The 26,570-nt window shown below is 41.2% G+C and overlaps 1 protein-coding gene across 1 annotated transcript in view; it reads left to right on the forward strand.

The window, feature by feature from the left end:
- Positions 1 to 23,910, forward strand: part of dhx32a (DEAH (Asp-Glu-Ala-His) box polypeptide 32a) — a 42,962-nt gene extending 19,052 nt beyond the window's left edge. Inside the window, exons 5-11 of the mRNA XM_060940284.1 lie at positions 2,273 to 2,366; positions 7,555 to 7,704; positions 10,142 to 10,333; positions 13,068 to 13,208; positions 17,300 to 17,490; positions 17,626 to 17,822; positions 23,660 to 23,910. Coding sequence (XP_060796267.1) covers positions 2,273 to 2,366; positions 7,555 to 7,704; positions 10,142 to 10,333; positions 13,068 to 13,208; positions 17,300 to 17,490; positions 17,626 to 17,822; positions 23,660 to 23,849 — 1,155 coding nt within the window. The 3' untranslated portion in view covers positions 23,850 to 23,910. The remainder of the gene's footprint in view (positions 1 to 2,272; positions 2,367 to 7,554; positions 7,705 to 10,141; positions 10,334 to 13,067; positions 13,209 to 17,299; positions 17,491 to 17,625; positions 17,823 to 23,659) is intronic.
- The last annotated feature ends 2,660 nt before the right edge of the window (positions 23,911 to 26,570 follow it).

Here is a 26,570-nt window from a genome sequence, read left to right on the forward strand (position 1 = left end):
TTATTATTATTTACCTCTGTCCGTCCATCCGTCCGTAGCACCCTTTTTCTCAGCAACCACAAATCATAGCCATTTGGTACCAAACTTCAGCTTGGGGTTCTACTAGTGCATCTCAAAAAATTAGAATATTGTGAAAAAGTTCAATATTTTCCATCAGTTATTTAAGAAAGTGAAAATGTTATATATTATAGACTCATTACACAAACTAAAATGTTTCAAGCATTTTTCTATTTTAATCAGTATGGCATACAGTACAAGAACATAAAAAAACCCATCTCAAAATATTAGAATATTTCATTTCGAGTTTGAGTAAAACAGTATGAACACAGTGTATCTCTTGGTCTAGTTCAGTGCACACAACCACAATCATGGGGAAGACTGCTGACTTGACTGTTGTCCAGAAGATGATCACTGATGCCCTCCACAAGGAGGGTAAGCCACAAAAGGTCATTGCTGAAAAGGGTGGCTGGAAAAGGTGCACAAGCAACAGGGATGGCCGCAGTCTTGAGAGGATTGTCAAGAAAAGTCGATTCAAGAACTTAGGAGAGCTTCACAAGGAGTGGACTGAGGCCGGTGTCAGTGAATCAAGACCCATCACGAACAGACATCTTCAAGAAAGGGGATACAACTTTCGCATTCCTAATATCAAGCTACTCCTGAGCCAGAGACAATGTCAGAAGTGTCTTATCTGCGCTAAGGAGAGAAAGAAATGGACTGTTGCTCAGTGGTCCAAAGTCCTCTTTTCAGATGAAAGTACATTTTTGCATTTAATTTGGAAATCACGGTTCTGGAGGAAGAGTGGAGAGGCACAGAATCCAAGGTGTTTGAAGCCCAGTGTGAAGTTTCCACAGTCTGTGATGATTTGGGGTGCCGTGTCATCTGCTGGTGTTGGTCCACTGTATTTTATCAAGTCCAAAGTCAACACAGCCATCTACCAGGAGATTTTAGAGCACTTTGTGCTTCCATCTGCTGACGAGCTTTTTGGAGGTGCTGATTTCCTTTTCCAGCAGGACTTAGCACCTACCCACAGTGTCAAAACTACTACCAAATGGTTTGCTGACCATGATATTACTGTGTTTGATTGGCCAGCCAACTTGCCTGACCTGAACCCCATAGAGAATCTATGGGGTATTGTCAAGAGGAAGATGAGAAACACCCGACCCAAAAATACAGATACGCTGAAGGCCACTATCAAAGCAACCTGGGTTTCAATAACACCTCAGCAGTGCCACAGACTGATCACCTCCATGCCACACCGCGTTGATACAGTAATTCATGGTAAAGGAGCCCCAACCAAGTATTGAGTGTATATGAATATACTTTTCAGAAGTTGGACATTTCTGTATTGTAAATCCTTTTTTTGATTGATCTTAGGGAATATTCTAATAATTTGAGATACTGGATTTCTGATTTTCATGAGCTATAAGCCATAATCATCAAAATTAAAACAAAAAAGGCTTTAAATATTTCACTTTACATGTAATGAATATAGAATATATGAAAGTTTACCTTTTTGAATTAAATTATGAAAAAAAAGGAACTTTTTCATGGTATTCTAATTTTTTGAGAGGCACTAGTATACCGTGTATACCATTTTCAGGTCTGTCGCACATCAACTTCTTGTTTACCAACTGAGTGTATTTACAAAGCATATAGTGTGGATTTACAAAATTTTCGTAACACTTTTCTCAGCAACTACAAATCACAACTGCTTGATATTTGGTACCAAATTTCAGCTTGGGCTTCTATACCATGTACACCGTTTTCAGGTCTGTTGCACATCAACTTCCTGTTTACCAACTGAACGTATTTACGAAACCTATAGCGTGGATTTTGACACTATTTCAAGAAGCAAAATGACAGTTTCCCAGGATGCTATTTGAAATCCCTGGGGAGAGACACTGCTCTTTACTTCCTTGTTTCAGGGTTCATTATTTGTTGAAGTCAACGTTCATAAGTGTCCTATTCCTTCGATTGCAAGCGAGTGCGGGGGGGGGGATACATAAGTGAGCAGTAGCTCACAGTTGATCTTGTTTGAATTGCAGTGAGAAACAAATTCAGATAATAGTTTTTAATTTTTCGTGTGTTAACGCCAGCTTTATAATCAGAGTTTACTAGTGAAACTGGCTCGTCAAAATGTAGTAGTTTTTTACACTGGTCCGCATTTCACTAGTCGAAGTGCTGCTGAAAATCAAAACGTGATCTAGTGCATCTGCCTTTCGCTAATATTTTAAATCCATTCAGTCGGTCATGTCACGTCTGTATTTTGCAGGTGTATAACCCACGGTTGAGAGCCAGCTCCGAAGTGATCAGACCCATCAGTAGATGTCGGGCAAAGATCCGGAAAGAGCTGGCTGGACCAGCAGGTGAGCAGGCAATCCTGTTAGTCAGGTCAAGTGAATTTTATTCAGTTGATTAAATGGAGAGCACACGGCCTTACTCAGGGTTCATTTGAATCTAAACCAGTGACGACATTCAACATTCGAAACAAAAACACTGCAAAAGCTTTAAGTATCAACCTGCCTAATTACACGTTTAATGGTGCTTCTCTGTTCAATATCCTACGTAGTACCAGGTTAGGATTAATTTGTATCTATTATTCTATCCACATTCACTGGATATGAGCAATCGTGCACTCTGATTGGCTACACTACTACTAGGATATCAGCTCTTATACCGTGAGTAGAGAGAAACAAAATGGTGGCGCGTGTTGCTGAACCAACAGAGAATGAAATAAAAACTCTACTTGAAAACAAAACCCAAAAAATTATCAAGTACAACCCCGATTCCAAAGAAGTTGGGACAAATTGTAAATAATCAAAATAAAAAAAAAAATCAAATTTATTTGTACAGCGCTTTTAACAATAAACATTGTCGCAAAGCAGCTTTACAGAATTTGAACGACTTAAAACATGAGCTAATTTTATCCCTAATCTATCCCCAATGAGCAAGCCTGTGGCGACGGTGGCAAGGAAAAACTCCCTCAGACGACATGAGGAAGAAACCTCGAGAGGAACCAGACTCAAAAGGGAACCCATCCTCATTTGGGCAACAACAGACAGCCTGACTATAATATTAACAGTTTTAACAGGTATAACCCTCAACTGTCCTCATGGGGCCGTCCTTCACAGGAGTGGGGCGATAAAACTCCGACCAGACACAGGGCACCAGGATGGATCAAGCAGGTCCGAGGGGCAGAAGAGGCCAGCATCTCAATCCCAGGATCAACATGTAACTCAGAGGGACGGGGGGGGGGAGAGAGAGAGAGAAAGAAAACACGTTGTTAGGTATGCCCTAAAAATGACAAGTATTAAATCTGTGTGGTAGGCTCGCAGAGACGAGAGTCTTTACATCAGGCATAACACACAATGGCATGTTAATATGGTAAAAAATATATCATGACCTGCTCTGGCTGGATGCTTGATTGGGTGATGGGAGCACACTCCTCAGCAATGATGAGATGCAGATGGGACCATTAGGCCTGGCCAAGACAATTCAGTTACATTTCACCGGGTCTGGGACATGCGACAGAATGTCTGACGGCCGATTCCCTGCAGGCTACGATAGCCAGTCGAGGTCCCCACCGTCTCCACCAAAAGATTTCCTGTTGACTCCATGTAACTCAGAGGGACAGATTTGGGGTGGGGGGGAGGGAAAGAAAACACAGGTGGTTAGGTATGCCCAATGTCACTTGAATAAGTAGGAACAGTATACAGGGAGTGCAGAATTATTAGGCAAATGAGTATGTTGACCACATTACCCTCTCTATGCATGTTGGCCTACTCCAAGCTGCATAGGCTTGAAAGCCTCCTACCAATTAAGCATACCAGGTGATGTGCATCTCTGTAATGAAAAGGGGTGTGGTCTAATGACATCAACACCCTATATCAGGTGTGCAAAATTATTAGGCAACTTCCTTTCCTTTGGCAAAATGGGTCAGAAGAGGGATTTGACGGACTCAGAAAAGTCAAAAATAGTGACATATATTGCAAAGGGATGGAGCACTCTTAAAATTGCCCAGCTTTTGAAGCGTGACCATCAAACAATCAAGCGCTTCATTCAAAATAGTCAACAGGGTCGCAAGAAGCGCGTTGAAAAAAAAAAGGCGCAAACTAACTGCCCGTGAACTGAGGAAAGTCAAGCGTGAAGCTGCCAAGATGCCACTCGCCACCAGTTTTGCCATATTTCAGAGCTGCAACATCACTGGAGTGTCAAAAAGCACAAGGTGTGCAATACTCAGGGACACGGCCAAGGTAACAAAGGCTGAAAAATGACCACCACTGAACAAGACACACAAGATGAAACGTCAAGACTGGGCCAAGAAGTATCACAAGACTGATTTTTCTAAGGTCTTATGGACAGATGAAATGAGAGTGAGTCTTGATGGGCCAGATGGATGGGCTCGTGACTGGATCAGCAAAGGGCAGAGAGCTCCAGTCCGACTCAGACGCCAGCAAGGTGGAGGTGGGGTACTGGTATGGGCTGGTATCATCAAAGATGAGCTTGTGGGACCTTTTCGGGTTGAGGATGGCGTCAAGCTCAACTCCCAGTCCTATTGTCAGTTTTTGGAAGACACCTTCTTCAAGCAGTGGTACAGGAAGAAGTCAGCATCCTTCAAGAAAAACATGATTTTCATGCAGGACAATGCTCCATCACACGCATCCAAGTACTCCACAGCATGGCTGGCCAGAAAGGGTCTAAAGGAAGAAAGATTAATGACGTGGCCTCCTTGTTCACCTGATCTGAACCCCATAGAAAACCTGTGGTCCCTCATCAAATGTGAGATCTACAAGGAGGGGAAACAGTACACATCTCTGAACAGTGTCTGGGAGGCTGTGGTTGCTGCTGCACGCAATGTTGATCGCAAACAGATCAAAACACTGACCGAATCCATGGATGGCAGGCTTTTGAGTGTCCTTGTAAAGAAAGGCGGCTATATTAGTCACTGATTTGTTTTTTTGTTTGTTTTTGAATGCCAGCAATGTATATTAGTGAATGTTGAGTTGTTATATTGGTTTCCCTGGTGAAAATAAATGAGTGAAATGTGTATATGTTTGTTTTTTGTTAAGTTGCCTAATAATTATGCACAGTTATAGTCACCTGCACACACAGATATCCTCCTAAGATAGCTAAAACTAAGAAAGCCCTACTCCAACTTCCAAAAATACTCAGCTTTGATATTTATGAGTCTTTTGGGTTCATCAAGAACATAGTTGTTTTTCAATAATAAAACTAATCCTCAAAAATACAACTTGCCTAATAATTCTGCACTCCCTGTACATATTGCACCGAGTACAAGCAGGGACTCCGGCAACTATGACAGCATAACTAAAAGGGGAGAGCCAGAAGGTAACACAGGCATGAGGGAGCCCCGGGACATAAAGCAGCCAGCCACTACACCGTCAACAAACTCGAGTGAGCAAGCGAGTGGGGACTGACAGCATCCATACATCCCAGTTTACCAAACTGGGTAATAAAAACGGAATGCAATGATGTGGAAGTTTCAAAATTCCGTATTTTATTCAGAATAGAACATAGATGACATATCAAATGTTTAAACTGAGAAAATGTATCATTTAAAGAGAAAAATTAGGTGATTTTAAATTTCATGACAACAACACATCTCAAAAAAGTTGGGACAAGGCCATGTTTACCACTGTGAGACATCCCCTTTTCTCTTTACAACAGTCTGTAAACGTCTGGGGACTGAGGAGACAAGTTGCTCAAGTTTAGGGATAGGAATGTTAACCCATTCTTGTCTAATGTAGGATTCTAGTTGCTCAACTGTCTTAGGTCTTTTTTGTCGTATCTTCCGTTTTATGATGCGCCAAATGTTTTCTATGGGTGAAAAATCTGGACTGCAGCCTGGCCAGTTCAGTACCCGGACCCTTCTTCTACGCAGCCATGATGCTGTAATTGATGCAGTATGTGGTTTGGCATTGTCATGTTGGAAAATGCAAGGTCTTCCCTGAAAGAGACGTTGCCTGGATGGGAGCATATGTTGCTCTAGAACCTGGATATACCTTTCAGCATTGATGGTGTCTTTCCAGATGTGTAAGCTGCCCATGCCACACGCACTAATGCAACCCCATACCATCAGAGATGCAGGCTTCTGAACTGAGCGCTGATAACAACTTGGGTCGTCCTTCTCCTCTTTAGTCCGAATGACACGGTGTCCCTGATTTCCATAAAGAACTTCAAATTTTGGTTCGTCTGACCACAGAACAGTTTTCCACTTTGCCACAGTCCATTTTAAATGAGCCTTGGCCCAGAGAAGACGTCTGCGCTTCTGGATCATGTTTAGATACGGCTTCTTCTTTGAACTATAGAGTTTTAGCTGGCAACGGCGGATGGCACGGTGAATTGTGTTCACAGATAATGTTCTCTGGAAATATTCCTGAGCCCATTTTGTGATTTCCAATACAGAAGCATGCCTGTATGTGATGCAGTGGCGTCTAAGGGCCCGAAGATCACGGGCACCCAGTATGGTTTTCCGGCCTTGACCCTTACGCACAGAGATTCTTCCAGATTCTCTGAATCTTTTGATGATATTATGCATTGTAGATGATGATATGTTCAAACTCTTTGCAATTGTACACTGTCGAACTCCTTTCTGATATTGCTCCACTATTTGTCGGCGCGGAATTAGGGGGATTGGTGATCCTCTTCCCATCTTTACTTCTGAGAGCCGCTGCCACTCCAAGATGCTCTTTTTATACCCAGTCATGTTAATGACCTATTGCCAATTGACCTAATGAGTTGCAATTTGGTCCTCCAGCTGTTCCTTTTTTGTACCTTTAACTTTTCCAGCCTCTTATTGCCCCTGTCCCAACTTTTTTGAGATGTGTTGCTGTCATGAAATTTCAAATGAGCCAATATTTGGCATGAAATTTCAAAATGTCTCACTTTCGACATTTGATATGTTGTCTATGTTCTATTGTGAATACAATATCAGTTTTTGAGATTTGTAAATTATTGCATTCCATTTTTATTTACAATTTGTACTTTGTCCCAACTTTTTTGGAATCGGGGTTGTATTTAAAAGAAACAGAAATAGCTTTTAAAAAAATGTTTTTTTTTTCCTTTTTTTTTCTTCTTGTTCCACATTCCAGACCAGTCAGTGGCAGTAATGCACCTTTTAAGTTGGTTTGCCTACCGCCAAAAAACCTAAAAAATGATAAAAAAAAAAAAGCAACAAAATATGGAATGAAAGTATTTGATGGTAGGACTGTGGGGTTTTTTTAAATTATTTTTCAAGAATTTTTTATTATTATTATTATTATTATTATTATTATTATAGCAGCATTTTTCACAAATTGCTCCTGTCATTTCACCGGTTTGTTTACATTCTAAGCAGAAATGATTTTGTTGGACGTTTTGTATAAAGTTTATTTATCGAATTCTCAAAAAATAAAAATGCTCCATTTCTCAAAATCCAGTGAATGTGGATAGAATAAACTCGGTGCTACGCGCCTCATCGGCTATCAGCTCATGTACGACTTGATTTCGTGGAATAACTGTTATTGATGTATATAATTGTTTGGGCCTGAGCAGGGAAGTGTTTCTGCCTGTACCCTGAGGAGACGGAGCTCTGTGCTGAGATTCCTGCTCGGATCCTAGAAGCAAACCTCACCTCGGCTGTGCTCTTCCTCAAGAGGATGGAGGTGGCTGGAATCAGACACTGTGACTTCATCAGCAGGCCAGGTCAGACCTGAGCTGTGCTCATATTATTGCATTCATTAAGAAAGCTATTTTAGCCAAGAGGCATTTTCAGGAATATTTGAACGTAAAATGAATAGATGAGAACATAACATGAAAGAGAGCCTCTAGCTCAGGAAGATCGCGGAACTGTATAACGGTACACAAGTGCGATGTGTGTGTTTTTATTAGCTCATCCAGCTGCAGGCCAGGTCGGATAGCTTATGCGATCACGCATCGTCCATCCGTCCACAATTTACAAAAATCGCTGCTACTCCTACAGGATTAATCGGATTTCGATCAAACTCACATATAATGCTCCTCAGGTCGGTGTGCATAAAAGTTGTGAAGATGGTGGCGCCACCTGTCATATTTTACTATTTTATAGGCGTTTGAAATTTTTGGGTGATTCGTCGCGTTAAACACTACTCTTCGTGAACTGTTCAGACCTTTTCACTGAAACTCATCCAGAAGACTCTCAAGGCATATTCCAACAAGAATTGTTCACCAGGTGGCGCCACCTACCATGGATGAGGCGACAGAGAGGTCACATGCAATTTCACAAAAATCGCTACTCCTCCTACAGGATTGATCAGATTTTGATCAAACTCACATATAATGTTCCCCAGGTGGGTGTGTATAAAAGTTGTCAAGATGGTGGCACCACCTGTCGTATTTACTATTTTATGGGCGTCTGAAATTTTTGGGTGACGTTTTCACTGAAACTCATCCAGAAGACTCTAAAGACATATGCCAACAAGAATTGCTCACCAGGTGGCACCACCTACCATGGATGCGGCTACACAGGGGTCATGTGCAATTTCATGTGATCGAATTTCAAAAGACAGTTTCACGACGACAGTGGGCAGTATGAGCTACAGCCTCATTGAGGCTATTTCCTCGTGTTTTTTTTTTTTTTAATTAAGCACTGATGTGTCATGGTGCTGGTGTTTAGTGATGCGTGTTAGCCATTTTGACAGCGCTAATCACTTCATTGTTCTGTAGAACGAACTTGGCCTATGAGAGAACCGCCCGAGATTGTGTGAGCTCTGACCCAGATGAAGAGCTGAGCTCATTATGCTGGTGCACACAATGAATAGGAAGTGAGGGTTCAAGCACCAGGACACAGGATTATGGCTATGATATGTCTAAATCCGGATAGATGAAATAAGTGAAACAATTTTTATGAAAGAATCGCATCTTTAAATATTGTTACCAAGTTTTTTCGCAATATTCATAAATCATTGATCTTGTACTCAAATTAGACAAGGTTTATTCACTTTCACTTATCCACAAAGTCTGTATAAAAATGACAAACATTTGATTTTATCTCTACAGTGGTGCTTGAAAATTTGTGAACCCTTTAGAATTTTCTATATTTCTGCATAAATATGACCTAAAACATCATCAGATTTTCACACAAGTCCTAAAAGTAGATAAAGAGAACCCAGTTAAACAAATGAGACAAAAATATTATACTTGGTCATTTATTTATTGAGGAAAATGATCCAATATTACATATCTGTGAGTGGCAAAAGTATGTGAACGTCTAGGATGAGCAGTTAATTTGAAGGTGAAATTAGAGTCAGGTGTTTTCAATCAATGGGATGACAATCAGGTGTGAGTGGGCACCCTGTTTTATTTAAAGAACAGGGATCTATCAAAGTCTGATCTTCACAACACATGTTTGTGGAAGTGTATCATGGCACGAACAAACGAGATTTCTGAGGACCTCAGAAAAAGCATTGTTGATGCTCATCAGGCTGGAAAAGGTTACAAAACCATCTCTAAAGAGTTTGGACTCCACCAATCCCCAGTCAGACAGATTGTGTATAAATGGAGGAAATTCAAGACCATTGTTACCCTCCCCAGGAGTGGTTGACCAACAAAGATCACTCCAAGAGCAAGACGTATAATAGTCGGCGAGGTCACAAAGGACCCCAGGGTAACTTCTAAGCAACTGAAGGCCTCTCTCACATTGGCTAATGTTAATGTTCAAGAGTCCACCATCAGGAGAACACTGAACAACAATGGTGTGCATGGCAGGGTTGCAAGGAGAAAGCCACTGCTCTCCAAAAAGAACATTGCTGCTCGTCTGCAGTTTGCTAAAGATCATGTGGACAAGCCAGAAGGCTATTGGAAAAATGTTTTGTGGATGGATGAGACCAAAATAGAACTTTTTGGTTTAAATGAGAATTGTTATGTTTGGAGAAAACACTGCATTCCAGCATAAGAACCAGCATAAGAACCTAGAAAATTTTAAAGGGTTCACAAACTTTCAAGCACCATTGTAGAGTACCGACTCCTATGATCTAATATATAATCAGTGCATCATGTTGTTATGGTAACAGATTCAGTGGTATTGTCAAATATCGAATCTGTTGCCTTATGAATCGATGCAGTCGAGGATAACTGAAATGTGTTTCTCTCTCGCTGTTTCCAGATCCTGAAGGCTTAATGCAAGCTTTAGAAGAGCTGGATTATCTTGCAGCTTTGGATGATGATGGAAACCTTTCTGAGATCGGGATCATCATGTCTGAGCTGCCCTTAGACCCTCAGATGTCGAAAGCTCTGTTAGCGTCATGCGAGTTTGATTGTGCCAGTGAGGTGTTAACTATTGCAGCCATGTTGGCAGGTACAGAAAATGAAACCCCATGAGCAGGAATGATCCACGAAGTCTCAGTCTAGCTGCGTTTCTCAGGAAGATTTTGTCTGAACAGGGATTAAGATTAGCCTAAAAACTATTGGCAGTGGGAACTGGTTCCGGTTCAGGCGGATTCGGGATGTTAATGCGGGAGCTGTTTGTTCGTATTTAGTATAAATCTTTGCTTGCTTTAATAATTAGGCAATTTGATCGTATAAACATTAACTTTTCGTATATTTTCTTTTGTCCACAGCAATATATGGATAAATAACACTTCTTATGCAATCTATAATCAAGAAAATAGTCTACGAATTTCACAGCAATCATTTTATTTCAGTTCTGATCACCCAGTGCATCCCATAGACAGAAAATTTATTTAAAACCGAATAAAAAATCAACAGGGTAGTCCAATCAGTGGTTATACGCCTCTGCTATCAAAAGGAGCCCTGCTACACGTATACAATAAATAGAAACTAAAAAGGAACTAGTTATGATTAATATTAATTTACAATCTATATATATTCAATATATTCAAATTGGTTATAAATACAAAAAAAACTATATGAATAAAATAAAAAATATATAATATGAACTATAAACTATAAGCTTAATCTATTAAAAATAATACAGCCATGATAATAAAAGGATTTCTTGGCCAGTTCGGTTCTTACTCTTGGCAATTGTAACGTATTATGACAGTGAATTTTATTGACCTCTACGACCCCTCCAGGAAGTATGAGATTACAAAAAATACACATTCCTAAAACACAATGAATGAAAAAAAACAAATTTATATATATATATATATATATATATATATATATATATATATATATATATATATAGGACTGAAAGAAGATAAAAATGGTTTACTAATTACATTTGATGTTTTGTAACATACAACAAATTTGAGATTCATCAATACAATGTTAAAGGAGAACTGAAGGCAAATTTTTTTAATCAAAATGCTATTTCTTATTTTATTAAATACAGGAATGCATTTTTGATCGCTATTTTGTCGCTGCTATAGCAAGTTATGAATGTTTGAAATATGCTCTGTAATATATCAGTCCAAATGTCAAAGCAACGGCCGTAAACGAGATTCGTTGAGACCTGTGCGAGACATCGTAGGACGGAAGTAAAACGTACAGCGGAAATCAAAGTGACCAACATCTGCCAACGTTGTCAAAAGACGCGCGCGCCCTCTTTCGAATGCTGATGTAATCAAGCCGGAAGTTTTGTTTGTTTTTGATAGCAATCAGGAAAGTTTGAAAAAAGTAGGCAGTAATTGTCATTTAAACTCATTATTTGTGCAATATTTCGTTTGGAAAACAGTTTTCAAAATGGCTGCACTGACACCTGGCGTTTCGAAGTCTCGCACAAGTCTCGTGAAGATCGTGCGGATAAGCGACGCCTGCCGTGGACCAAACGAACTAAATTCAACACGGCTAAAAACCGAATAGGCCGATAAGTATAATATTTAATTGCAATTAGTTCCCAATATGAGTCACGTTATAAGGTTACTAAAACCGAAAACGTAATTGAATAACACATTAATTAAGAAATAAAGCAAGTTTAAAAATGACTTAAGTTTCCCTTTAACTACATCTAAGGCTCCATCACTCTCGCCTTTTCCAGTAACTCTTCTTGCAGCATGTTGCTGGAGTCTCTCTAAAGTTTTAGCATTTCCTATACCCCAATGCACCCCAAGTTGGCGGAGTGGTTAGCGTGTCCGCCTCTCGATCGGGAGGTCGTGAGTTCTACTCGCAGTCGGGTCATACCAAAGACCATCATTTAAAAAAAAAAAAGGTATCTACTGCTGTCTGGCAAGGTACGCTGCAATACAGATGTGAGTGGGGAAGTCAAACTCTTGTGATTACCAGAGGATCTGCCCCCCACTGTAACCCTAGTTGTATAGGTGAGAGACTGAGGGCTATTGAAATGGAGATTGGCACCGCACCCATATGCCTCAGAGAGCTGGTTAGTACTGGGACAGGAGCCTGCCTGGGAAGACCAAATTCTGGCGTGAGAGGGACACTGACTTGACTTTGATACCATAGCACCCCCATACAGCATCATACTATTCAATAACAGGGTGAATAAAGGATGTATCGATAATATTCACACAATGCTACGTTAAATTATTCCTCCTGCACCCTAGCATACCTAGCCTTTTACCAGGTCTGGATAGAATCTGGATAGAAGACATTCGTCAAGGATGATTCCAAGATATTTAAATTCAGACACATGCTTCATGGGGCGACCATCGAATGATGTACTAAAATCAGAAACCTGTGAAAGCTTAGCATGAGTTCCAAATAGCGTAGACTCCGTTTTAGTGGCATTTAGGAACAAGCTGTTTTCACCAAGCCATGATCCAACTTATTCAAGGTCCGCGTTAAGCTTTCCTTCAATTATAGACGCAGTTAAAGCAGAGCAAAACAAAACAGTATCGTCTGCATACATAAGTACGCTGCATTACCTCATGACAGTTGGCAAATCGTTAATATGGACAACAAAAAGAAGAGAGCCTAGTGTTGAGCCCTGAGGCACACCAGAAATAATGGGCTCAGATTCTGATAATACTCCTTGAAATCGAACAACCTGAGTCCTACCACAGAGGTCGTTTTCAATCCAGAATTCCCAAGGCAAATAATTTGTGTAGTAGTATAGAATGATCAGTCCAATCCTGTTATTGTGTCCCATTGTCCATTCTTTCCTCCAGCTCCGAGCTGCTTCCTGGAGCCCCCTGTGGGCATGGAAACGGAAGCCATGCTGCGTCACATGAAGTTGTTTCATCCAGAAGGAGATCACTTCACTCTGATCAATATCTACAACAGTTATAAATGCAGCCAGAGAGAGCCATGTGAGTGAACCTGCTTGGGTCCAGATTCACCTTTTAATGGTTAAAGTAAAATATTCGGCAAGAGGTTATTGTTTGGTAATTTCCAACCTGGACAAGGGTGAGGTGGGGCATGGTGGTGCAGCAGGTAGAGTTGTTCCCTCGTAGCTCCAGGGTCCTGACTTCAAACATGAGCTCAGGTTGATGATGATGATGATAATAATAGTTAGTAGTAGTATCTGGGTTCCTCATGCTGGTAGGTGGGATTGGCTACACTGAACTGCCCGTGTGTGTGTGTGAAAACTTCTACTGACTTATTTACAGATTATTGCTTCATTCCCAAAAAGAATTTTAAATAGTTCCATCATGTTCTCTAGTTGCTGTAGGACCAAGATGTACTTTATTTATTCTATCCACATTCACTGGATATGAGCAATCGCATGCTCTGATTGGCTACTCTACTACTAGGCTATCAGCTCGTATACCATGAGTAGAGAAAAACAAAATGGCAGAGCGTGTTGCTGAACCAACCGAGGATAAAACATTACGTTACGTTAACGGCATTTAGCAGACGCTCTTATCCAGAGCAATATACAACATTCCCAGAGCAGCCTGGGGAACAGTTGGGGGTTAGATGCTTTGCTCCAGGGCACTTCAGTCATTCTTGCTGGTCCAGGGAATCAAACTGGTGACCTTTTGGTCCCAAAGCTGCTTCTCTAACCATTGGGCCATGGCTTCCCCTAACGCTACTCAAAAACAAAACCCCCAAAATGAGGGTGCATCAGTTGCCCTCACTTTCATAAAATCTGATGCATTTTTGTTTGGGTGTTCCTTTTCACCAATAAAGACATCCTGTACAATTTTTTGACCATATTCAAAAGTCTAATGGTGGCACCATGAGGTTCATTTTTTTGCCAAAAAACGCTTATTTTATGTTTTCGCGTAAGGTTTGAATCACAATGTTGGACTCCATTTATTGATTTCTTGTGAGCCAGAGATCATGTTAAGAACAATGATTCAATGAACAGCTAAAACTCAAACTGTGCTTGATAATATATTTAGAATATGTACTAAAAATGTGTATCTAAAGGCCCAGTCACACAGCCGATCACGCATAAATCACGTATAAATCACGTATAAAGTTGGCTTGTGCATGATTGTCAGTGGAGAAATTGACCATTTTTGGGGGGTGTGCGTGGTCGAAAATCACCGATTAATTGCGCATGAACTACAGTGGTGCTTGAAAGTTTGTGAACCCTTTAGAATTTTCTATATTTCTACATAAATAGGACCTAAAACATCATCAGATTTTCACACAAGTCCTAAAAGTAGATCAAGAGAACCCAGTTAAACAAATGAGACAAAAATATGATACTTGGTTATTTATTTATTTATTGAGGAAAATGATCCAATATTACATATCTGTGAGTGGCAAAAGTATGTGAACCTCTAGGATTAGCAGTTAATTTGAAGGTGAAATTAGAGTCAGGTGTTTTCAATCAGTGGGATGACAGTCAGGTGTGAGTGGGCACCCTGTTTTATTTAAAGAACAGGGATCTATCAAAGTCTGATCTTCACAACACATGTTTGTGGAAGTGTATCATGGCACGAACAAAGGAGATTTCTGAGGACCTCAGAAAAAGCGTTGTTGATGCTCATCAGGCTGGAAAAGGTTACAAAACCATCTCTAAAGAGTTTGGACTCCACCAATCCACAGTCAGACAGATTGTGTACAAATGGAGGAAATTCAAGGCCATTGTTACCCTCCCCAGGAGTGGTTGACCAACAAAGATCACTCCAAGAGCAAGGCGTGTAATAGTCAGAAAGGTCACAAAGGACCCCAGGGTAACTTCTAAGCAACTGAAGGCCTCTCTCACATTGGTTAATGTTAATGTTTATGAGTCCACCATCAGGAGAACACTGAACAACAATGGTGTGCATGGCAGGGTTACAAGGAGAAAGCCACTGCTCTCCAAAAAGAACATTGCTGCTTGTCTGCAGTTTGCTAAAGATCACATGGACAATCCAGAAGGCTATTGGAAAAATGTTTTATGGACGGATGAACCAAAATAGAACTTTTTGGTTTAAATGAGAAGCGTTATGGTTGGAGAAAGGAAAACACTGCATTCCAGCATAAGAACCTTATCCCATCTGTGAAACATGGTGGTGGTAGTATCATGGTTTGGGCCTGTTTTGCTGCATCTGGGCCAGGACGGCTTGCCATCATTGATGGAACAATGAATTCTGAATTATACCAATGAATTCTGAAGAAAAATGTCAGGACATCTGTCCATGAACTGAATCTCAAGAGAAGGTGGGTCATGCAGCAAGACAACGACCCTAAGCACACAAGTCGTTCTACCAAAGAATGGTTAAAGAAGAATAAAGTTAATGTTTTGGAATGGCCAAGTCAAAGTCCTGACCTTAATCCAATGGAAATGTTGTGGAAGGACCTGAAGTGAGCAGTTCATGTGAGGAAACCCACCAACATCCCAGAGTTGAAGCTGTTCTGTACGGAGGAACGGGCTAAAATTCCTCCAAGCTGGTGTGCAGGACTGATCAACAGTTACCGCAAACGTTTAGTTGCAGTTATTGCTGCACAAGGGGATCACACCAGATACTGAAAGCAAAGGTTCACATACTTTTGCCACTCACAGATATGTAATATTGGATCATTTTCCTCATTAAATAAATGACCAAGTATCATATTTTTGTCTCATTTGTTTAACTGGGTTCTCTTTATCTACTTTTAGGAGTTGTGTGAAAATCTGATGATGTTTTAGGTCCTATTTATGCAGAAATATAGAAAATTCTAAAGGGTTCACAAACTTTTTCAAGCACCACTGTACGTACAAATCACTTACAATCACTTACAAATCACGCACATCAGCGCATAGGGTCAAAAGAGGGACAATTTCTGGTTTTTATTGACGAACACTCCACGCATAAACTGCGTATGAACCACGTATAAGCACGCATGAACCGCACACTAGCACTGATGAACGACGCATAGAGCGCGCATGGATCACTGGATCAGTGGATATCAGTGAAATGTACGTGTTACTACAGCGAGACATGCGTGATATGTGTGTCATTCGTCAGTGAAAAGTCATCGACGTGCGCGGTAGCGGTAAATTTCTTGCGATCAACCACTAACGGTCCACGCATATGTCGCGCATTGTCCGCGTCAGAACTACGGCAAAGGACGCACGAATTACGTTAAACGGCGCACAATCGCGCATACTTGTGCGTGATCAATATTTTTGAGCAGCTCAAAACCTGGAATCGCGCACAAACCCGATTCGTCGAACATCCACTGACAACTACTGATGCTCCACGTCAAAAAAACTTATGAATTACGCACAGCACTGATGAATCACGCACGACTCGAAATTTATGCGCAATTCATGCGTAAATCGTAAGTTTTGGCTGTGTGACTGGGCCTTAAGATATTTGGTATACTCTATAAGGTGCCATAATGTTTCATGAAAAGTGATCAAAATTTTCTCATAAAAGTCATAAAATAGCAGCTTTTTCCATAACTTTGAGCTCCTGGTGCCACCATTAAACTTTTGAATTTTGTCAAAATATTTCACCCAGTGTGTTTTCTTACCAAAAGGAACATAAAAACAAAAATGCATCATGATCGGAGGAACTTTTCATTTTTAGGGGGCAACTGATGCACCCTACCCAAAATACAAAAAAGCAAGAAAATATGGAATAAAAGTATTTGATGGTAAGAACTTTTTTTTTCCTTTCAAGAATTAGGATAGCATTTTTCACAAGTCGCCAGTTTGTTTACGTTCTAAGCAGAAATTATTTTGTCGGATGTTTTGCATTGATCAAATTTGCAAAAAAATAATAAAAATGCTCTGTTTCTCAAAATCCAGTGAAAGTGGATAGAATAAAACAGTTATTCCACTCAATCTCGTCGTACACGGATTATAGCCGACTCTGTGCTACGCGCCTTGTCGGCTATCAGCTCATGTATGACTTGATTTCATGGAATAACTGTTAAATATAGCGTAACCACTTTCTCAATACAGATTTGAAGCCTTTATGTGACTGCTTTACCACACAGTTCCGTAAACGGATGCTATGTTTTGGTGTGCCAGATTTCACGCAGGAGAAGTGGTGTGAGGATTTCTTTCTGTGCTGCGCAGCTCTGCAGACTGCAGACGCCATAAGGGCCGAGTTGACTGACATCTTGAGGAGGCTGGAGCTCCCGATCTCCGAGCCAGCCTTCGGGATCAAATCCAACACGCTCAACGTCAAGCGAGCGCTGCTCTCTGGGTTCTTCATGCAGGTATATTTGTTCATCCGGTGAAACTGGAACAAATGGCATCGTATTGAATACTGAAATGAAATAGGACTATTAAAAGCCTTGTAGGTTGAGATGTGTTATTGTATTGCTGTCGCACTGTGTCTCTGTGTTGGTCAGATTGCTCGTGATGTGGACGGCTCGGGAAACTATTTCATGCTGAGCAATAAGCATGTGGCACAGCTTCACTGTCGTTCAGCTTATGGGCACACAGCCAAAGCCCAGAAGCTCGGCCTGCCCGAATGGGTGCTGTTTCACGAGTTCACACTCTCCAACAGCAACTGCATCCGGACAGTCACACACATCTCACCCAAGGCGTAAGTCCTTAACGGTTTGTTGTATTTTCCTGTAGAGAGGATATTCTGGAGTCTTTTCAGTGACTCGAATCATTTCAATCTATTTGGTTAAATGATTTGTTCAGATTTACTCACTGATTTACCATCCAAGATAAATATCATTGTCAGCGATGCAAAAATAGGTAACACTCGTTATTGTGGGTTTATTATTTATTTATTTTTTTAAATAATATGCTTGTCCGTGGGGCGGCACGGTGGTGTAGTGGTTAGCGCTGTCGCCTCACAGCACGAAGGTCCAGGTTCGAGCCTCGTGGCCGGCGAAGGCCTTTCTGTACGGAGTTTGCATGTTCTCCCCATGTCCGCGTGGGTTTCCTCCGGGTGCTCCGGTTTCCCCCACAGTCCAAAGACATGCAGGTTAGGTTAACTGGTGACTCTAAATTGAGCGTAGGTGTGAATGTGAGTGTGAATGGTTGTCTGTGTCTATGTGTCAGCCCTGTGATGACCTGGCGACTTGTCCAGGGTGTACCCCGCCTTTCGCCCGTAGTCAGCTGGGATAGGCTCCAGCTTGCCTGCGACCCTGTAGAACAGGATAAAGCGGCTACAGATAATGAGATAAGAGATGCTTGTCCGTTTGTGTTTAGACCAGTGTTTCGCAAAGTGTGGTCCGCGGACCACTGGTGGTCCACGAGAGACCTCAAGTGGTCCGCGAGGTGATCTACAAATGTAGTCAGCGTTTTCAAGATAAGCTAGCATATGCTTTGCAGGGTTCTCCACGGATTGAAAATATAGGGGGGTGGGGGTCAATCGGATGACCTTGAAACAAATTTGCATAAATTTACATATTCCATTTGCATAAAATACTCTCAAATAGTAATCATTTAGAATAGAGGAATCAATTGGACTGGTACAAAACACATCATACATCAAACATTACACACTTACACATCATATTCAGACACTGTTTGAAATGGAACTGGAAAAAATATTTTTTTTATTTAGCAAACTACAAAAAAAGAACAGAAAAGTACAGAAAAGTTTTTGTATTAACTATATTCACACTGCTCCACAAAAGCTGACATTGTTTGAAATGGAAATGTAATTGCAGGCACCACTGGAAAAAATATATATTTTTTTTAGAGAGTAAAGTACATTGAAAAGATGTTGTTTTAACTATATTTACACTGCTCCATGGCTATATTTACACTGCTCTATAGCTATATTTACACTGCTCCCTCCATGTTCACCAGTTAACAGTCTAAGAAGATAAAAAAGAAAAATGACATTGTAATTTAAACTCGGTTTTACATTGGCATTCGCGTAAAACCGAATCGCTCGAGAGACATTTCGACAGTGTGTACGCACTTCAAGAGCTACAGTAACACTGACAGCCAGGTTATATCCTCACGGTTTTATAGGCAATATCACGCTTGCCGCACCAACTTTGAACTTTTTGTTTTCATCCTTTATTTCTCTGCCGGGCGGCACGGTGGTGTAGTGGTTAGCGCTGTCGCCTCACAGCAAGAAGGTCCTGGGTTCGAGCCCGGCGAGGGCCTTTCTGTGTGGAGTTTGCATGTTCTCCCTGTGTCCGCGTGGGTTTCCTCCGGGTGCTCCGGTTTCCCCCACAGTCCAAAGACATGCAGGTTAGGTTAACTGGTGACTCTAAATTGACCGTAGGTGTGAATGTGAGTGTGAATGGTTGTTTGTGTCTATGTGTCAGCCCTGTGATGACCTGGCGACTTGTCCAGGGTGTACCCCGCCTTTCGCCCGTAGTCAGCTGGGATAGGCTCCAGCTTGCCTGCGACCCTGTAGAACAGGATAAAGCGGCTAGAGGAGATGAGATGAGTTTCACACTCGGGTGTTGTCACGTTGTCGGTACTCCAACAGAGAAAGGCTATCTGTCACAAAGAAAACAAAAGGACGTCTCTTCCTTTTGTAAAGGGGCGGCAGAAATTAAACGGGGGCGGGAATCACAGAAAGGGGGGCGGCCTGCACCTCTAAAACCCCTCGTGGAGAACCCTGCTTTGTAACATTATTAGAAGGTTAAATTTATCCAATCTTGTTTTTAACGGCAATCAAACGGGCCTGTAATTTCATCATTATTATTTAAAAAGCGTTCTGCATCTGAATTTGCACCACATAAAACTTGTAGTGTGCACATGCTCTTATTCCGCCTCTCGTCTCTAGGCAACAGTCACCTCACAAATCTCTGCCTCACAGGCAAACAGGCAGGCAGACCTGAAAACAAGCAAACGAAAATTCTGAACATATAATAGGCTAATCGTAACTAGCTCGTGTTCGTGGCGATTTTTTTAATTTACTGAAAGTGAAACAACAAGGATGGAGAAGTGGCTGACAGGTTCAGTTAAGAGGAAAAAACCTGACACTACTGACACAAGCATCAATAAGGAGAAAATGCAAAGAAAAGAAGATTCAGTTAGCACTGAGTCCCCAACACAGGAAGAACAAGAGGTTGGGTTTTCAGCACTGGTTGGGTTGAAAACTAAAAAGTGAAACCAAGTCAATGTGGCCCCCAATCTCAGATTAAAGCTGTCCAGCTTGGAACCAGATATTAAATCATTGATGCTTAGTATGCATCAGCACCACTCCTCCCATTAAGAAAAAAAGAGTCAGGGTTTTTTGTTTTTAAAGGTTTTTTTTGGGCTTTTTTCACCTTTATTGGATAGGACAGTGTAGAGACAGGAAATGAGCTGGAGAGAGAGACGGGGAGGGATTGGGAAATGACCTCGGGTCGGAATTGAATCCGGGTCCCCGGATTTATGGTATGGCGCCTTAGTCGGCTGAGCCACGCCCCCCCCCCCCCCCCACCCCCAAAAAAAGTCAGTTTTGAGCAGAAGACAAGTAAGTGTAATCTGTTAAATCTAAAATTTTTGTTCATTTCAGTTCATTCATGTTCCTCCTAATTTCGAACAGTTTTGAACTATTGATATGAAATGTTCTGATTAACTGTTTGCTGAATTTTAAGCCTCCATACTTTTGCCTTTAAAAAACACGGAGGATATGGAATGGATAGGCCTTTAATGTATTAAGTTAACCATAATTTTTTTCAATTAAAAGCACCTAATAGTACACATCTCTGTATGGTCTGTGTGTTGTGTGGGGCGGGGGGGTGTTGACAGGTGGTCCCTGAAATTTTTTTTTTTGGGACAAAGTGGTCCTTGGTCTGAAAAAGTTTGAGAAACACTGGTTTAGACAAACAAATTTTCACGCAGATGCTAGAAATGAACTCACTGATTCATCTAAACTAGAATGAATCAAATCTCATTCATTACTGAAACGATTCAGACTCCCAAACATCAAGTTTGGCCAACATGCAATTACAAATACACCTCTTTTTTCCCCCCCGATGTTAAAATTAACATCGACAAATAAATATCTCACGCAAACCTATTTAAAGGGGAACAGAGGGCAATATATAGAGTAAATATAACAATAAAACACACATTAACAAACCTTATTCAAGACTTACAAAAGTTTTTTGTTCTAAGGTTGGAAAGTTATAGTGTTTTGAAAGTAGCTTGAGCAAACTATTTCCGCAGTTTGAACAGCCCGCCATGATATTAATTTTATCCAATCAGAATGCACATTCATTTTCTCTGTGTAACACTCATGACGTATGTATGTGCCCAGTTGTGTTGGCTCATTGAGGTTGGGAATAGCACGTGTGAAATACCTGTTTCTGCCTCTTGCGACGATTTCACAAGTCCACGGGTGGCGCCTATCTCATTGCAGCAAATAAATTCTGCTGGACTCGTGAGCAACTCCACGTTAGAGCCCTGCACTCCCGCGGGACTCGCGGGACCCGCCGCAAAGCAGTGCGGCGCGGGACAAATTTTGAAAGCTCATTGCGGGCGCGGGCGGGACCGGAAGTGCACATATGCGCGCGCGGGTGGGAGCGGTGATAAGCTGCAGTCCCGCTAACTAAAAACGTGCTTGAAATAAAATTTGTAAATTATTAATTTATGTCTATCATATATAATTTGTGCTGGATATTTTATTTGGCATTAATAAAAACATTTTAAGATGCCTAAATTTGCAGAGAAAGTCATATTGCCAGATTGAGTGAGGAATGGCATCTTAAACTTGCCATTGATCACCCTAAGGGGAAATTCTTTGATCACTCGAATGACTCGCAGTTCACACCCAGCTAGCAAGAGAACCATGAGTGAATTGATTTACTTGTTGCGTTAGTCTACAACTTTAATCAGAGAGACAGGTTACACAGTGACAGTAGGCTTGACTCAATGCTATCCCAGAAATCCTTCCTGTAATATGCAAATTTGGCTGTCCAATCAGAGGCGGCCAAATTTGCATATTACAGGAAGGATTTCTGGGATAGCATTGAGTCAAGCCTACCGTCACTGTGTAACATGTCTCTCTGATTAAAGTTGTAGACTAACGCAAGCAGTAAATCAATTCACTTCCTTTACTCGCTCTGCTTTGCAATAAAAAAAAACATTGGTACAAAGCAAGCCCATTCACTTTTTTATGCTGATCAGAGAATTACAATGGTTTCTCATGTGATAAAAATGTGCGATTTGCGATTAAATATTTTAATCGTTTGTCAGCACTAATTATTATTATTAGAGATACTACATGCTGAATTCAGAAACAAGGCAAACAATAACAAACGTGAGCTGTAGATATTTATGCTCAAATCCACTCAAAGTAGGGGGCGGGGCACCATCACGCTGTGTCAAGACAAGAACTTTCCTGAGAAATAACGCGAACGTCTGCATCATGCGGGATTTGCGGGTGGGAGTGGGACAAAATATGGCAGGCGCGGGCGGGAGCGGGACTGAAAATCATAATTCTTTGCGGGCGGGAGTGGGACTGCACAATGCGGGCGCGGGCGGGAGCGGGACTGAAAAATCCGACCCGCGCAGACCTCTACTCCACGTTACATTTTCCGCACGAGCACCACGCCGTGTCACCTGCACGCAGACGCTCTGCCCCACGCTCGCCATGCCCATGGTCAGCATCAGTCTCCTCCTCGCCGTCATCCGAGCTTTCTTCTCTTATTTCATCACCGGAGTCGAGAGTACCTCTCCTAGCTATTTTAAGTTCGTTTCTTAAGACAAGGATTTTTTAAGATGTTACCTTGTTGACAGTTTCGGCGAGAATCTTCCGCCTTCTTCAAAACAGTCACCAGATGTGTCCTGGGGGAGCGACCTGACAGCAGGAGGCGTGAACTACCTGTCAAATTGGGCGGGACGTTCACGCCTCCGTAGCGTAACATCAGCTGATAAGGCACGTCACCACTCGACATCTGGTGACTGTTTTGAGGAAGGCGGAAGATTCTCGCCGAAACTGTCAACAAGGTAACATCTTAAAAAAATCCTTGTCTTAAGAAACGAACTTAAAATAGCTTTAATAGTTAGACTTAATGAACTTCCACTACATAGTACCTCTCCTAGGTTCAAACTGGTACCCTTCTAAGCCATAGCCTGCTTGCAGTGTGTCTTGCGGGATCTCTTCGTATGATTCGACAGAGCTGTCGCTTTCACTTGATGCGCCCGACGCCATGATTACATGCTTATCTCTATTTCGGAGAGTTCCGCTAGTGCAGTGGGTCGCGCTGACGTCACAGTCTTTTAAAAATGGCGACTCTTGTGCAGTTTAGCGTATAAAGTATTATATTTACAATTACCAAGATATTTCGTTGTTTTCTAGTATATAAATTTGATAGAATACTTAAGAATATGTTACTTTGTCACATCAGCAACTGTATATATTATATTTGGTACCCCTTTAAGATCTATGCTTGATCATCATGAGGTCTCTCAGCAGCAACTGAACAAAAGAAATGACTCCTCACAGTGACGTGTGTGTGTGTGCAGGTTCCTCCAAATGGCACCGCAGTATTTCTTCTCCAACCTGCCCCCTAGTGAGTGTAAGGAGCTCCTGCAGCATATTCTGGACACCAAGGTGGCTGGGAGTAAAAAGACCGAACAGAGAATGCATCCTGTTATTACAGACACACCAAAAGGACAGGATTCCCAGTCTTATGACCGATGTGTGATACAGTAACGTGAAAGCGCATGCCCGAGTCTCGACCCGAACGCTTGAACTGAACCATTATCTCTTACTGTATCTCACACCATTTTTGATCCTGGAGTAAATTCCTGAGAGTGAATGTCATGTCGTTTGATTTGTAATGATGAGCCTCGGAGTTGTACAGATGTAAAATATTTAGTACGGTTCCATGACATTAAGAAAGCTCCCCGAGAAATGTTTGATGTTCCTTTCAAACAAGATGCACCAGATTTCAGTAAACTTCAATAAACTTTCACTGAGATGTACCCAGTCAGTAACAAACTCCTTAATTATTAAAGGTGCAGTCAGCTATTTTACTATTTTATTTACTGATTATTATTATTATTATTATTATTATTAAATTGCATGTAATCTTGAATCACATGCCCCATGATTGACAGGTAAGTAGACACACCTCCTCCATACCTGTCCATGTCGATCTATCTATCTATCTATCTATCTATCTATCTATCTATCTATCTATCTATCTATCTATCCTTTGTTCCTCTGAATCTGTAGATGCCCATCCGACTATTGATCTATCATCTTTGTCCATTTCATTTTATCTGTAAGTCTATCTATCTACAGTGGTGCTTGAAAGTTTGTGAACCCTTTAGAATTTTCTATATTTCTGCATAAATATGACCTAAAACATCATCAGATTTTCACACAAGTCCTAAAAGTAGATAAAGAGAACCCAGTTAAACAAATGAGACCAAAATATTATACTTGGTCATTTATTTATTGAGGAAAATGATCCAATGTTACATATCTGTGAGTGGCAAAAGTATGTGAACCTTTGCTTTCAGTATCTGGTGTGACCCCCTTGTGCAGCAATAACTGCAACTAAACGTTTGCGGTAACTGTTGATCAGTCCTGCACACCGGCTTGGAGGAATTTTAGCCCGTTCCTCCGTACAGAACAGCTTCAACTCTGGGATGTTGGTGGGTTTCCTCACATGAACTGCTCACTTCAGGTCCTTCCACAACATTTCCATTGGATTAAGGTCAGGACTTTGACTTGGCCATTCCAAAATATTCACTTTATTCTTCTTTAACCATTCTTTGGTAGAACGACTTGTGTGCTTAGGGTTGTTGTCTTGCTGCATGACCCACCTTCTCTTGAGATTCAGTTCATGGACAGATGTCCTGACATTTTCCTTTAGAATTCGCTGGTATAATTCAGAATTCATTGTTCCATCAATGATGGCAAGCTGTCCTGGCCCAGATGCAGCAAAACAGGCCTAAACCATGATACTACCACCACCATGTTTCACAGATGGGATAAGGTTCTTATGCTGAAATGCAGTGTTTTTTCTTTTCTCCAAACAGAACACTTCTCATTTAAACCAAAAAGTTCTATTTTGGTCTCGTCCGTCCACAAAACATTTTTCCAATAGCCTTCTGGCTTGTCCACGTGATCTTTAGCAAACTGCAGACGAGCAGCAATGTTCTTTTTGGAGAGCAGTGGCTTTCTCCTTGCAACCCTGCCATGCACACCATTGTTGTTCAGTGTTCTCCTGATGGTGGACTCTTGAACATTAACATTAGCCAGTGTGAGAGAGGCCTTCAGTTGCTTAGAAGTTACCCTGGGGTCCTTTGTGACCTCGCCGACTATTACGCACCTTACTCTTGGAGTGATCTTTGTTGGTCAACCACTCCTGGGGAGGGTAACAATGGTCTTGAATTTCCTCCATTTGTACACAATCTGTCTGACTGTGGATTGCTGGAGTCCAAACTCTTTAGAGATGGTTTTGTAACCTTTTCCAGCCTGATGAGCATCAACAACGCTTTTTCTGAGGTGCTCAGAAATCTCCTTTGTTTGTGCCATGATACACTTCCACAAACATGTGTTGTGAAGATCAGACTTTGATAGATCCCTGTTCTTTAAATAAAACAGGGTGCCCACTCACACCTGATTGTCATCCCATTGATTGAAAACACCTGACTCTAATTTCACCTTCAAATTAACTGCTAATCCTAGAGGTTCACATACTTTTGCCACTCACAGATATGGAATATTGGATCATTTTCCTCAATAAATAAATGACCAAGTATAATATTTTTGTCTCATTTGTTTAACTGGGTTCTCTTTATCTACTTTTAGGACTTGTGTGAAAACCTGATGATGTTTTGGGTCATATTTATGCAGAAATATAGAAAATTCTAAAGGGTTCACAAACTTTCAAGCACCACTGTATCTGTACTGGCCTAGGTTTTTTTTTTTTTTATCTCTGTCTAGCTTTCTATCCTCATAAATATCTCTCTGTAGTTTTTTTTTTTTAATCTGTCTTTCTCTGTATTGGCTTAGGTCTGTCTCTATATATTATTTTTCTGTGTCTAGCTCTCGATCCTTTTGGATATCTCTGTGTACATCTACAGAGAGATATCTCTAAGGATATCTCGGTCTTTCTATCTATCTGCATCCATGTCTATTTTTCTGTGTCTAGCTATCTATCCTTCCATATCTCTCTGCTGGCATGCTTTTTTTTTTGTATCTGTCTTTCTTTATATTGGCCTAGGCTTCTATAGATCTCTCTCTGTAGGTATGGTGTGTTGTGGTTTGGTGGTTTTTGTTTTGTTTTTTTTTGAGGGGGGAAATTCATCTGTCTTTGTCTGTATTGGCCTCCGTCTGTCTGCATCCATGTCTATTTTTCTGTGTCTAGCTATCCATTCTTCCATATGTCTCTATAGACGTGTCTCTGTATTGGCCTAG

This window comes from Neoarius graeffei, chromosome 14, assembly GCF_027579695.1.
Source record: "Neoarius graeffei isolate fNeoGra1 chromosome 14, fNeoGra1.pri, whole genome shotgun sequence".
In the NCBI taxonomy this organism is placed as follows: Eukaryota; Metazoa; Chordata; class Actinopteri; order Siluriformes; family Ariidae; genus Neoarius; species Neoarius graeffei.